Source organism: Primulina huaijiensis, chromosome 9 (assembly GCF_012295235.1).
Source record: "Primulina huaijiensis isolate GDHJ02 chromosome 9, ASM1229523v2, whole genome shotgun sequence".
NCBI classification, from domain to species: Eukaryota; Viridiplantae; Streptophyta; class Magnoliopsida; order Lamiales; family Gesneriaceae; genus Primulina; species Primulina huaijiensis.
Window position 1 is genome coordinate 6468458 of NC_133314.1, and position 14116 is coordinate 6482573.

General features: G+C 43.7%; 1 protein-coding gene across 1 annotated transcript; it reads left to right on the plus strand.

Annotated features, from left to right (window-relative positions):
- The first annotated feature begins 5669 nt into the window (after positions 1 to 5669).
- LOC140983836 (uncharacterized) lies at positions 5670 to 7430 on the plus strand. The gene has a single exon (XM_073450993.1). The coding sequence runs from the start codon at positions 5670 to 5672 to the stop codon at positions 7428 to 7430; it is 1761 nt and encodes a 586-aa protein (XP_073307094.1).
- Positions 7431 to 14116: the final 6686 nt, after the last annotated feature.

A 14116-nucleotide genomic window follows, 5' to 3' on the forward strand; every position in this document is an offset into this window, starting at 1 on the left:
ACCCTTCCGACTCGAACCAACCCGAGATCAGACCTTTATTAACATCCTAAGACTCAATATAAGTTGCTGGAAGTCCTAAAGCCCAAGCCAAAACCGAAAACATGATTTAAAATTTAACCTAGGCTCAATTCGCTTCTATTTTGACACGTTTGGGCAATTTACGACCCCGAACCAGGCCCTAGACCCCTTCCTTAGACACTAAATAAGACCATGGTCAGCCCCTTTACGACACAGACCAGACGCTCAACACTCCAACCTCCCCACAACAGCCGCGCGCCGAATGCTTCTTCATGTGCAGCTGAGGAACAAAGGATCCAGCGGCTGTGGCTGCCATCGACTCAACTTTTAGCTCACCCTAAACTCTCACCAAGACCCTAAGGCACATCCCTAGCCCCTAGACCAGCCCTTAAACCAACCTCTTAGCCCTAGGAACCCCCACGTCCCAAAACAAGCCAACATGCACACCCTAAGGAGTCACGACCACTGTGCTTCACTAGCTCATTCCATCCCCTGTCGAACCCCTCCTAGACCTTGTAAGGACCCTAAAACAACCCTCCAGACCATGGCTAGGACCCCATGAAGCCCCCTTGACCGATGGAGCCCCAAGCCCGAACCCTTCCCCCTCTCGGCCTCATGCAATCGTGTACAGGGACAGCAGCCCCATGCGGAGGTTTGGCTCATCTATTGTCCTTAAAACCCTCTTCCTAATCGTCTAGACTAACCCTTGCTTAACTTGGTTTGCATCCTTCCCTCAAAAATTTAATAAACATAAAAAATCTTTATGAAAACATGGGATGTTAATGTAGGAAATTGAAAACCATCACTTTTATAAATTTTTCACACATCAGCATACATAAAATAATATGGATTGAATGGTTCTTGAAAACTGATTTGAAAACATGCCTTATTCCTTTATTCTTACGATATACGAGCGATGGCGCGACGAGAGACGAACGGGACGCGAAACTTTCTTCCTTCCCTTGCTTTCTCTAGGTTTCGGCCACCCCTAGGAATCTAGTGTGTGTTTGTGTGTGCTGGTGGTGTGAGAAACGTGTATTGTGGGTGGGTGTAGGTTAAGATTTTATTTAATTAAGTTGTTATATTTCTAATTGGGCGTTAGTTTACTTAATGAACCCTAATTATTTAATTAAATATTTGCTAATCTAGGCCCAATTAAAGAATTAATTAAATACATATTTTATTCTACTAAAAAGTCTCATCAATATTTAAAATATTTGGTTCTACTCGTTTCTAATATCGCACGCCCGAAACTAATCATATTCTTCATAAAAGTTCGTTACCTCGGTAGGTCGTCTACAACCTTCTTAGTCTCCATATTGACTAATGTTGGGAGGTCGCCTAGGACCTCGGCTTGGGCGGTAGGTGACCACTAAACTGATGTTTTTTAGGCAACATAGGACCTCAGCGTGTGAGTTCGGCTACCACTCATATATGACTCATACTCAAGAAGTCAGCTGGGATGAGCTTCTAAATGACCTGTCGGTGAAACCTGATAGAGCCCGAGGAGGTCTTTGGTACGACTTCCTCATAAAACCTAATGATTGAACATGAGGTAAACCTTTGGACATTCTCCTTTTTTTATCTGGGTTGTCGAGAGTGATTGACCTCTTTACACAGGGTATTAACTTGTGTTCCTAGTATCTTGTTAAAGGTACTTTGCTACCCGTCTTTCAATTTCCACCACTTGATCCTAGGAGAGCCATGCATGTTTTCCTTCTATGGATATCATGTTGGAGATGGTATCAACACCACTTACCTAGGTAGTTAAATTTGCTCTAGGTATGATTTTGTCATTAGAGCCTTCAAAGCGGGCAAGCGGGATAAGGCGGGCCAATCTGGCAGGCTCAACCCATTTTGACAAATCTATTTGCAATCTTGAAAGTCAATTCACAATTTGTCTCCACTTTTGAACGTGATCAAGTATTCTTATATTTTCTTGAAAAATATATTAACTGGTATAATTCTTATGCTATCACGAAATCCAATATATTTTTCTCTTCTAAATTTCTTGTTCCAAAACCATGACATCAATATACCCAAATAATATTCCTCATTTGTTACTCCTACCTACCCATTTAAATCTCCTTCTATTAAAATCATCTCGTTTGGCGAAACTCTTTGTATTATGTTATCTAGGTCTTCCCAAAACCTTTGTTTAGTGTTTTAATCTAACACTACTTGGTGTGCATATATGCTAATTACATTAATAACTTTTTTGCTACTACTACCCTATGAGCTATAATCCTCTCTCCCTTGCTAACTACTCTTATTACTTCATCCCTTGATGAAATATCTAAAATAATGATTACTGAATTTCTTGTTTTAATCTTTCTTATATACCATAACTTAAAGTTTGAATTTTTTATATCCTTTGCCCAAATCTAAGACACTTGATATTCCTATAATGTTTGTTCTTATCCAACCTAGGAGGTGAGAAATTTTTGTGTATTTAATACTACAACTCAAGGATACGTATCGGTCCTTGCCAAGATGTTGCAGTTTGCACACTGGAAATAGTTGGTTCCGGAGAACAATTTAGTTAACTCAATAGTTTGATGGATACATACATAAACAGATTTGCCTATAATTTTTTATGGTTGGCAACCTAAAACAACCCTCCTTACCTAGGTTTATTATTATTATTATTATTGACATATTGAAGTCGAAGAATTTGAAATTTATTATTTCAATTCATCATAATTGTTTTGATGCTTTCTAAATCAATGAATTTTAAACTCATTCATTCCCTTTTGAAATTGTGTATGTATCATTTTCAAAATTCTCCCGCAATAGACTTACTAGAAATTTATCTACCAAATCCTTCCCTCAACTCCAAGTCACTCTATCCGAACACTACCTAAAATTATTGAGTAGGTCTCTTGTGAGACGGTCTCACTAATCTTTATTTGTGAGACGGGTCAATCCTATCGATATTCACAATAAAAAATAATATTTTTTTCATGGATGATCCAAATAAGAGATCCGTCTCACAAAAAACGACCCGTGAGACCGTCTCATATAAGTTTTTTCCAAAATTATTTTAGCCGACCACATTCAATACTCGAATTTTTTTCTAATTAAATTGCTTAGATTTTCGGTGAATCTTTCCTAGATTTGTAGAAAAGCAAACACGAACAGGATGGATATGCCATTGCAAATTGAATTTGGTTGTGAAAAATATAGCAAGGTTAACTTTAAGTTTGTCGAGAAGAAGCAAGTTTTTATGTAATGGCAAAGAAAACAACAAATTAGGTATGAATTTGGCAAAGCACTAGCGCAAAAGTGAGTATATGGTAGCCTTTTAAGCGTTTTAATCTTAAATCAATTCGATTTATGTTACGTCGTGTGATATATTTTATATAATTTTATACAAGAACATCAATTGATGCTCTGAATTCAAATAAAAATTCATGAAGTCCATAAAAATCTGGTGATACCCTGGAACGTCTCGGGCCATGGAGCCGGGACATGTAGCCGGGTCATGAATAGTGCACGGATCAGGGAGGGTGATTGTTCATGAGATAGTAAAGCTGGTATATTGGAATAGGTCGGCAAAGAAGCTCGGTCCCTGGAGGGCCCGGGATGATGCAGGGACACTCCAACGAATTCAGAAAGGTGCCAGGCCATTAGAGCAACCGGGACATAACCTCCCCAGGACATTATATGCCCGGGCTCTCATGTAGCTTCCGGGATACTTTCTACTCGGACCACTTCGATATAAATGCTGCATTCAATGGCGCCGACAACGTAGGGTGTACGCAGCCGACCTATCTCTGACAAGTAACATAAGTAGTTGATAAAATCAGGTGGGCTGGATGTGACTAGTATGAGATTTGACGTGTCAGAACAATAGGGTATAATCAGCTGCCCCACTATAATTAATAATCAGCACAAGGAACGAGGTCATCATTGCATCATCTACTATAAATACCAGGTTTTATCTTTACATTTATGATCTATTTTGACACATTAAATACCCTCATTTATTGTTCATTTACTCTTCACTCCCTACACCAATTACACAGCCATCACTTGGTTACATTGGTTTTCTTGCTTGAATTCCCTACTGACTTAAGCATCGGAGTGGTCACGCCGGACACCCCTCCGACGCCCATTCACGTGGTTACCTTCTTGTTCGCAGATCCCTCAAGCCAGTCAAGGGAGGAGAGACATTTTTATTCCGGACGTCCAACTCATATTTCCCTCGATATATTGATAGCAAACCCGGTAGAGTACCCGACCCAACTGACCCCTTTCACCCGGGTTACAGCATTTGGTGCCGCCTGTGGGAATTTGAGTTCTGAGACGTTGATATGGCTCCTACCAGAAGAACGAACCAAGAAACCCTTTCGAATCCATGAAGAAAATAACACTCATCTTTCTGGTGCAGGTGGCCCGCCACCCACTGGTCCCCGGCCTACTATTAACTTGACACCGGAGGACCTGGCTAAAATTGTCTCCGATGCCGTGGAAGCAGACTTGGCAAAAAGGCCCCTTGTTAATCATTCTACTCGGCCCGAACAAGAACAAGAGCATGCACAAAAGGAGCAAGAGGAAGAGAGAAGGGAGGAGGAGAGGGAGTGAAGTACAGTCTCTAAGTCTCCCACTGTGGCAGAAGAGTTGGAAGAGTTGAGAAATAAGGTGAGAGTGTTGAAAGGGCAAGTTGTTTCTAAGAGCAGCGCTCAAACTGTCAAGGGTTGCCCATTCTCTTATACCATCATCCGGGAACCACTTCCCGGGCATTTCAAGTCAGCTAGGGTTAAGGACTATGATGGAAGTTCTGACCGTGAAGAACTTCTGGCCAGATTCGAAAACATGGCCATGCTACACTGTTATGGGAATCAAATCAAATGCAAAGTATTTCTGACAACCTTGATAGACTCAGCCCAAAGATGGTTTGAAGGGCTAACACCTCAAAGCATTCATTGCTTTGAAGATTTTCAAAAGATATTCTTACATCAGTTCAGCAGCAGCAAGAAATACAAGAAGACTGCTTTTAGTCTATTTGAGGTGAAGCAGGGCCAAGATGAAACTCTGAGAGCCTACATCAAGAAGTTTAATCGAGTAGCTTCGGAAGTCCCCGCATGTGCTCCAGAGACAAAAGCCACAGCTTTTATGCAAGGATTGTGGGAAGGAGATTTTTTTTGATCCCTGACCAAGAAACTGCCCGAGAACTTTGAAGATCTCTTGTCCTGGGCGGAAAAATACATCAACATGGAGGAAGCGCAGAATCAAAAAAGAGAAGCCTTAAAAAGAACCAGAGGAGACCTGGTTGTCAGACCCGAGGAGAGAGACCACAAGAGAAATGGTCTTGGACACTTCTCTCATGTACCCTTGAGATTGCCAGGGATCGAGAAATTCATGAATGCAGTTCAGACATAGCCCCGCTTCCCAGTCCAATGGCGAGGGCACCAAGAGCAGAAAAGATAGGGTTTTGCACCCTTCACAAGGAGTGTTCTCACAACACGAATGAGTTCTGAACTTTAAGAAAAGAATCCAGTAGGCGTTCTATGCCAGCACCTCACCCCTCCCAAGATAATTCTAGACAACCACCTTGGTTGTCTAGACGCCCCGGACCTAATACTCCTCAAAAGTCAACAGACACCCCGAGCGAAAGTAGAAGGGAGGAAGCGAGTTCCCGTTAAGAAATGAGTAGACAAGCAGAGAAGAAGGGCCCTTCCCCGAGCCGAGGAGTAATAAAAATGATTTCGAGAGGGTCCACAGACGGTGATTCCAACCGGACTTGGAAGGCAAGAAGCAGAAAGGAGTTCTTGGAGGTTGATGGGAGTGGGAGAAACGAGCCAGTTATCAGCTTTGGCCCAGAAGACCTCAGGGGAGTCAGTCTACCCCACAATGATGCTCTTGTTATCCAAGCCCGAGTGGGTAATTATGATGTATTAAGAGTATTTGTTGACAATGGCAGTTCTATCAATGTCATCTTTAAAGAAGCACTGGTCCAAATGGATTTGCATGAATATCAGTTAGAAGCGGTTGAGATTGCCCTGTTTGGTTTTGCTGGACATGCCGTGTACCCTGAAGGGGAAATCACCCTGCCACTGACCTTGGGTACCGGGGACTTGAGGAAAACTGTGATGACAATCTTTACAGTGGTGGATGCCCCGTCCTCATACAACATCATCTTGGGGAGGCTAGCTATGAATGAGCTGAGAGCTGTGGCCTCCACTTATCATCAAAAAATTAAATTTCCTGTATGCGGAGGGGTCGGAGAAGTTAAGGGAGATCAACCCTCTTCTCGGAAATGTTATGGGGAGACTGTCCGGGTAGATCAGAAGAAGGCGAGAAGAGAGTGGAAGGGAAAGGAGAGTCAAGAGGAGGTGGCCAGAGAGAGAGAAGTACATTTTGTTGCGGAAGAAGAGCAAGAAGTGGTGGAAATTGAGTCGGGAAAGCACGTCTGGGTGGCCCGAGACATCTACGCGTCCACCCGGGTAAATCTTTTAAATTGTTTAAAAGCTAATGTTAGTGTTTTCGCTTGGTCTCAACAGGAATTAGCCGGGGTCTCACCCCAAGTGGCTGAGCATAAATTAAATATCCTCTCGGGATCCCGGCCTGTGAAACAGAAGAAGAGGCATTTTGGCCCTGAAAAAGATAAAGTAATTGGGGAGCAGGTGGGAGAACTATTGCTGGCCGGCCACATCAGAGAAGTCCAATTTCATACTTGGCTATCAAATGTGGTGCTCATTCCGAAGGCCACGGGAAAGTGGAGAATGTGCGTCGATTTAAGGGACCTGAATAAAGCCTGCCCCAAAGACTGTTATCCGCTCCCCCGGATTGATCAGCTGGTGGATTCAACCTCCGGATGCGAGTTATTAAGCTTTCTGAATGCTTATCAGGGGTACCACCAGATCCCCTTAGCTCTTGAAGATCAAGATAAAGCCAGTTTTATCACTTCCGGGGGCACCTTCTGCTACGTTGTTATGCTCTTTGGATTGAAAAATGCTGGGGCCACGTATCAACGCTTGATGAATCATGTCTTCCAAAAACAGATAGGTCGGAACATTGAAGTATACGTGGACGACATTATGATCAAGTCTCGGAAAGTCTCCTGCTTCATTGATGATCTGGCCGAGACCTTCACCACCTTGAAACAATATGGAATAAAGCTCAACCCAGCAAAATGTGCATTTGGAGTAAAAATTGGTAAATTCTTGGGTTTCATGGTAACCGATCGGGGAATAGAAGTTAACCCCGAAAAAATTAAAGCAATCCTTAACATGCCTTCCCCTCAATCTGTCCAGGATGTACACAAACTGACCGGGAGAATTGCAGCCCTGTCACGCTTCATTTCTCGATCTGCTCATCGAAGTTATCCATTTTTCCAAGTTCTAATAAAAGCGCAAAAATTTGGTTGGGACGACAAATGTGAGCAAGCATGTCAAGGATTGCTTTAATTTGACCGAGTTACCTGTTTTAGTAAAGCCAGAGTCCGGGGAAAAATTATAGATTTATTTGTCTGCCACTGAATATGCTATTAGCTCTGTGCTCATCCGGGAAGAAGGAGCTGATCAAAAACCAGTATATTATGTCAGTCATGCCCTTCGTGGAGCGGAGTTCAATTACAGTGAAACAGAGAAGATAGCCCTGGCCTTGGTGGTAACAGCCCGGAAGCTGAGACCTTATTTCCTCTCTCATCCAATTGTGGTCCTCATTAACTCCCCACTCGGAAGAATCATGACACATACCGAAGTATCGGGCAGAATGGTTAAGTGGACAATTGAACTCGAGGAATATGACATTGAATATAAACCTCGAGTCGCTATAAAAGCCCAGGCATTGACAGATTTCTTAATAGAAATGATTCAACCGGGAGAAGAGGAAGTATGGAGAATTTTTGTTGATGGTGCATCTAATTTATCTGAATGTGGGGTGGGGGTGGTTTTGATCGCTCCGTCAGGAGAAAGGGTCAAGTTGGCTCTAAGAATCGACTCCAAGGTCACCAATAATGAAGCTAAATATGAAGCCGTTCTGGCAGAATTACAGGCTGCCCGGGAAGTTGGTGCTTCCCGAGTCATTATCTATTCTGATTCTTAATTAGTGGCCCAACAAATCAAAGGAACATACGAGGTCAAAAATGAAAAAATGCTCAAATATCTAGGGCTCATCACGGCCCGGGCAGCATCTTTTATCGATTGGAGCATTGAGCAAATCCCTAGAGAAGATAATAGAGAAGCTGATACCTTGGCCAAATTGGCTGCTTCGATGTCAGACATAAGCACTCGGGAAATCCTCTGTCTCACCCGGCTTGTGCTTTCTGTTGATGAAGAAGTACCTCCGATTCAGAAGAGCTCATGGATGACCCCTCTTATCGAGTATATAGTCTGTGGCATGCTCCCAGAAAATCGGGCCCGAGCTGCAAAAATCAATAGGCAAGCACCCAGATTCGTCTTTTTAAATGATGTTTTGTACATGCTATCATATCAGGGCCCACTTCTCAAATGCTTATCAGAAAATGAAGTGGAATATGTTCTCTGAGAAATACATGAAGGCTGTTGCGGAGAACATCTTGGTGGAACTGCCCTGACCCGGAAAGCTATATTGGCCGGATTCTGGTGGCCCCAAATGCATTCAGATGCTGCTCAACTTGTACAGAAATGTCAGGGTTGTCAGTACCATTCTAATTTCCATCATCAACCAGTTGCTGGCATGCAACCAATCTCAGCGTCCTGTCCCTTTGATCAGTGGGACATGGATATTGTGGGCCCTTTCCCCGTAGCCCGGGCACAGAAGAAATTTCACCTTGTGGCTGTGGATTATTTCTCTAAATGGGTAGAAGCCGAGCCATTAGCAAAAATTACTGAAGAAGAGGTCATGAAATTTCTATGGAAGAATATTGTTTGCAGATTTGGCATCCCGAGGAGATTGATTTCAGATAACGGGAGGCAATTCCAGGGGAAGAAAATTACACCTTTGTGCCGAGAAATGAAAATAACTCAATCTTTTACTTCAGTAACCTACCCACAAGCCAATGGCCAAACTGAGGTTATTAATAAGATCATTGTGCAAGCATTAAAGGCCCGACTTCACGGGAAAGGCAAAGATTGGGTAGAAGAGTTACCAAGTGTATTGTGGGCCTACCGGACTACTCCACGCATATCTACCCGGGGAACACCTTACAGCCTGGTTTATGGTTCAAAAGCTGTTTTGCCTGTTGAAATAGGGCAATCTTCTGCTCGGGTGGAATCTTACCCAAGTGATAATGATCAAGCCCGAGCTATTGAGCTCGATCTGATAGAAGAAAGAAGAGATCGGGCAGCCATCCGAATGGAAGCCTACAGAAGCCGAGTGTTGAAATCATATAACAAGAATGTTCGAGCCTGGGACTTCCAGGTTGGTGATTTAGTCATGAAGAAAGCAAAACCAGTCGGTGATGTGGGAAAATTAGAAGCACGATGGGAGGTACCTTTCAAAGTAATTCAAAGAGTCAGCTCAGGTGCAGCTTGTTATTTGGAGGACCCCCAGGGACATGCCCTTAAAAGACCCTGGAATGCTTTTCATTTGAAGAAATATTATGTATGAAAAATTGTATCTATTATTTGTTCTCTTAATAAAGAAATCATTCAGCAATTGATCTGCAAAGCCCAAGGACCCGTACCTTGGCCCAGGGACCGTACCCCGATCATCTACAAAGCCCAAGGACTTGTACCTTGGCTCGGGGACCCGTACCCCGGTCATCTACAAAGCCCAAGGACCTGTACCTTGGCCCGGGGACTCGTACCCCGGTCATCTACAAAGCCCAAGGACCCGTATCTTGGCCCGAGAACCCGTACCCCGGTCATCTACAAAGTCCAGGGACCCGTACCCTGGCCCGAGGACCCGTACCCCGGTCATCGACTAAGACCAGAGACCCATACCCTGGACTGGGAACCCACACCCCGGTTATCTCCTAAATCCCTGGACTCGCACCCTGACTATTTGTCAAGATCAGTGGTTTACTAAAGCTGAAGGATAACACCTCGACTTAAGTATGTTTAAGGTTGATTGAGATCTACAAGGGCATTTGAAGCAAAGTTTTATATTACTTGGAAAATATTATTAAATGCAAAGAAGGTGGAGCAGAACATTTTCATTAACATTGGAAAAAATTTTACAAGGTGCCCGGAAGCCCGGGAGTAAAAAAAAAAAAAGGGAAAACAAAAGATAGAATCATAGTCTATTCTGGGTCTTTTCTCTCCTCTTCATCCTCATCTTCCGGGAGGGCCGCAACAGCCTTCTCCAAATCCGGGAAATCCTCTCGGTCTGCTGGGATAAGGCCCGCCTCTTGAAACTGCTCCAGGCACTTGTTGAAGCCCTGCTCGAAGTAAGGGAAGGCTTTGTCAGCCACCATCTTCTTGAGCTCTTGAGACTTCATGAATCGAGCCATTTGTTCCTCCTGAGCAGTCTTTATCAGGCTTACAGCAGCCTGGAAATCTTCAGCTCGGACTCGGGAGGACTCCGCCTCTGCCCTAGCCGTCTTCACTTCTACCCGGGCCTCCGCAAGCTCTGCCTGGACCAGGTCCATTTGCTGTTTCCATCCGGCCTTCTCCCGGGCCAGAACATGCTCATGAAGCTCCTTTACTCGGCCCAGTTCCTCCAAAACTTTTTCATGCATTTCTCGGGCCGAGGAAGCTTGTTGATTTGCCTTTCTGGCTGCCCCAGCCACCTGCTCGTAAGCAGATATGAGCATCAGCAAGCCCTGCAATTAAAAGAAGGATTAAACCTTCTTGCGTGATAACATAAATAATACATGTTGAGGAAAATTACAGAAAAGGACCGAGCAACCCCCTCGAACAACTTCTGATTGGGGTGGAGTCCCTTGAGGTGCTCTATCTCCTCGGGACAAAGAAGGCCTCGCACCATCTTGGTCAGGTTTGAGCTCACATCCTCACCAAAGATATTTGGCAAGTCCAAGGTCACCCCGCCTTGGGAGGTAGGACCAGTGGATGAGCCGGGAGGAAGGTGCTGTTGAGTGGTGGCTTCAATTTCATCCTCTTCCACTGTCACTACCTCAAAGGCCGGCTCAGTCACAGCCTTCCTCTTATGATGGTTAAGAGACGCCGGGTCCTCCTCAGTATGCAGAGAAGTAGCCTCCTCCCGGGTGAGGACCGTCTCTTCCCGGGCTTTCGCCTCAGCTTTTACCCGAGCCCGGCGTTCTTCCTGTTCTTGGCCTTCCCGAGCTCTTTTCTCCGCCCGGGCCTGCTTTTGCTCGGCCTTCTTCTTAGCAGTCGCTTCGAGTAGGCTTGCCTTGATCATTTCTTCCTCAGCTGCGTAAAAAAAATAAAAGTTAGAAATAAAACAAAAGGGGAAAAAATTCTAAAGCTAGAAGGGGAATAATTTACCGGCTTGTGACCCAGCTGGGCTAAATTCATCTATCAGCTGATCCATGGGGTCTTCAGGCCAGGTTCCGACCCCATATTATACCAAATTATCCCCCCCCCCCCAATCAACACTGAGGACAGGAAGGATTGGCCCTCTATAGCATCCCAAGCTTGGGTGAAATGGGGAAGGAATTTGTAGTCTCGGGGGAGCTCAGGTTGCTCGGGAAGGGATGATAAAAAACCCAGATCGCAGGCTGGAGGGGTCGGGAGTTGCAGGAAGAAAAATTTGTTTTTCCACCCCTTCAAAGACGAAGGGATGTCTGTTAAGAATCGGTATTTCATGCGAGCCATAAAAGAAAAAACCCGTCGTTAAAACGTCAAGAGTATAAAAAATGGAAGATTGGAGAATTAATTAATAAGTTTTTCATACGGAATAAAATGAAGGTGGCTGCCATAATTCGGAAGGCATTAGGGTGAAGGTGATTGATCGGGAACCCAAAGAACCGGGCAATTCCCTCGAAAAAGTGATGAATTGGGAAACGAAGCCCACTCTTGAGCTGTTCTATGAAGAAAGTTTGGAAGCCTAGAGGGGGTGTGTCCGGGTGGTCGTTAGGCTTGGGAATCAATATTTTGTAAGTGGAAGGGATTGCTCCCATGGACCTAATTTCATCAGAAGCCCCAGGGCGAAGGTTGGAAGTCACAGTGGAAAACCATAAAGGCCCTGTAACCTTTTCTTTCCCTCTGCCCTGGGTAGTAGTAGGTCGGGAGGGAGAGATTTTGGGTGGTTGTTGGAAAGCAAGTCGGGAAGAAGGGATAGAGATAGCTATGGGGATCTGAACGGAGGTTTCAGAAGGGGTCGGGGAATTATTTTCCGACTGACCCCTAACGTTTTTACCAGCAGTGGAAGATGTAGAGTCGGACATGATGAGGGGGATAAAAAAGAATGAAGAAATAATTACGAAGTAGAGACGGTGGTGAATGGTTGCTAATAGAGATCGCCGGAATTGGGATTTGCACGTCAGAAAGCTTGAGAGAGAAATTTGGCAGGGCTTCGCCGACAGTTTGAATTCGCAAGTGATTTTCAGAAAACCAGTGATCTACTATATATAGGGGAGGGATTTAATCTGCGCCGTTGATCTAGAATGAATCGGACGGATAAGATTGGCATGGGAAATTGCGCAGGAAACTTGAAAAGACATGCACGGCATTCGAGGCGTCGCAATGATTTCCTTCGGAAATCGAAGAGTTTTTCTGACAAGATATAAATCCTAGAGCTCATGTCAGCCCTAATAATGTGACATCATCCTTATCACCTCGGGAAGACAAAACGACACGGTATTTTCCTGACCAGACACACAAGATTAATCAGGACATCGAGTATGACTCTAGCCCGACTATTTAAGGAGGGAGTGATGATACCCTGGAACGTCTCGGGCCATGGAGCCGGGACATGTAGCCGGGTCATGAATAGTGCACGGATCAGGGAGGGTGATTGTTCATGAGATAGTAAAGCTGGTATATTGGAATAAGTCGGAAAGGAAGCCCGGTCCCTGGAGGGCTCGGGACGATGCAGGGACACTCCAACGAATTCAGAAAGGTGCCAGGCCATTTAGAGCAACCGGGACATAACCTCCCCCGGACATTATATGCCCGGGCTCTCATGTAGCTTCCGGGATACTTTCTACTCGGACCACTTCGATATAAATGCTGCATTCAATGGCACCGACAACGTAGGGTGTGCGCAGCCGACCTATCTCTGACAAGTAACATAAGTAGTTGATAAAATCAGGTGGGCTGGATGTGACTAGTATGAGATTTGACGTGTCAGAACAATAGGGTATAATCAGCCGCCCCACTATAATTAATAGTCAGCACAAGGAACGAGGTCATCATTGCATCCTCTACTATAAATACCAGGTTTTATTTTTACATTTATGATCTATTTTGACACATTAAATACCCTCATTTATTGTTCATTTACTCTCCACTCCCTACACCAATTACACAGTCATCACTTGGTTACATTAGTTTTCTTGCTTGAGTTCTCTAATGACTTAAGCATCGGAGTGGTCACGCCGGACACCCCTCCGGCGCCCATTCACGTGGTTACCTTCTTGTTCGCAGATCCCTCAAGCCAATCAAGGGAGGAGAGAAGTTTTTAGTCCGGACGTCCAACTCATATTTCCCTCGATATATTGATAGCAAACCCGGTAGAGTACCCGACCCAACTCACCCCTTTCACCCGGGTTACATCATCTGGTTTGCTAATTGACGTTCTTATATAAAATAATATCAAGTATAACACAACCCAATTAGCATAGACTTCTCTCTTAAAAACACATTTTTACGTACTAGGAAATGGGGTAATTCTAAGAGAGATTAGGCTATTGTAGTTTTAGCTGAAAATAGTTATTAAAATATTGAAATAAAATTAGGCTTCGAATTGATATATAATATTATTTTAAAAACTTTAAGAAGTAATATAATATCAATAAATAATATAAAAAAGTTGAGAAAAATCATTTCTAATACTAATAATAATAATAAATCAAACCATCGTGGGATTTTAAGATACATTATCCATTTGTGTTCCTAAAAGGTTGAGTTATCCATAAGTTAAAAGGAACAGATGGGAATTATGTGTTTATATAAAACATTATCTATTTAAATATTTTTGTTATCAACTTCAAATCCAACTCTTCATCTTATCTTACAGATAATATTATTTAAAATTTGTACTCTAAATCTCTTTTAACCAAATATTCTACCAAATTCTGATAATA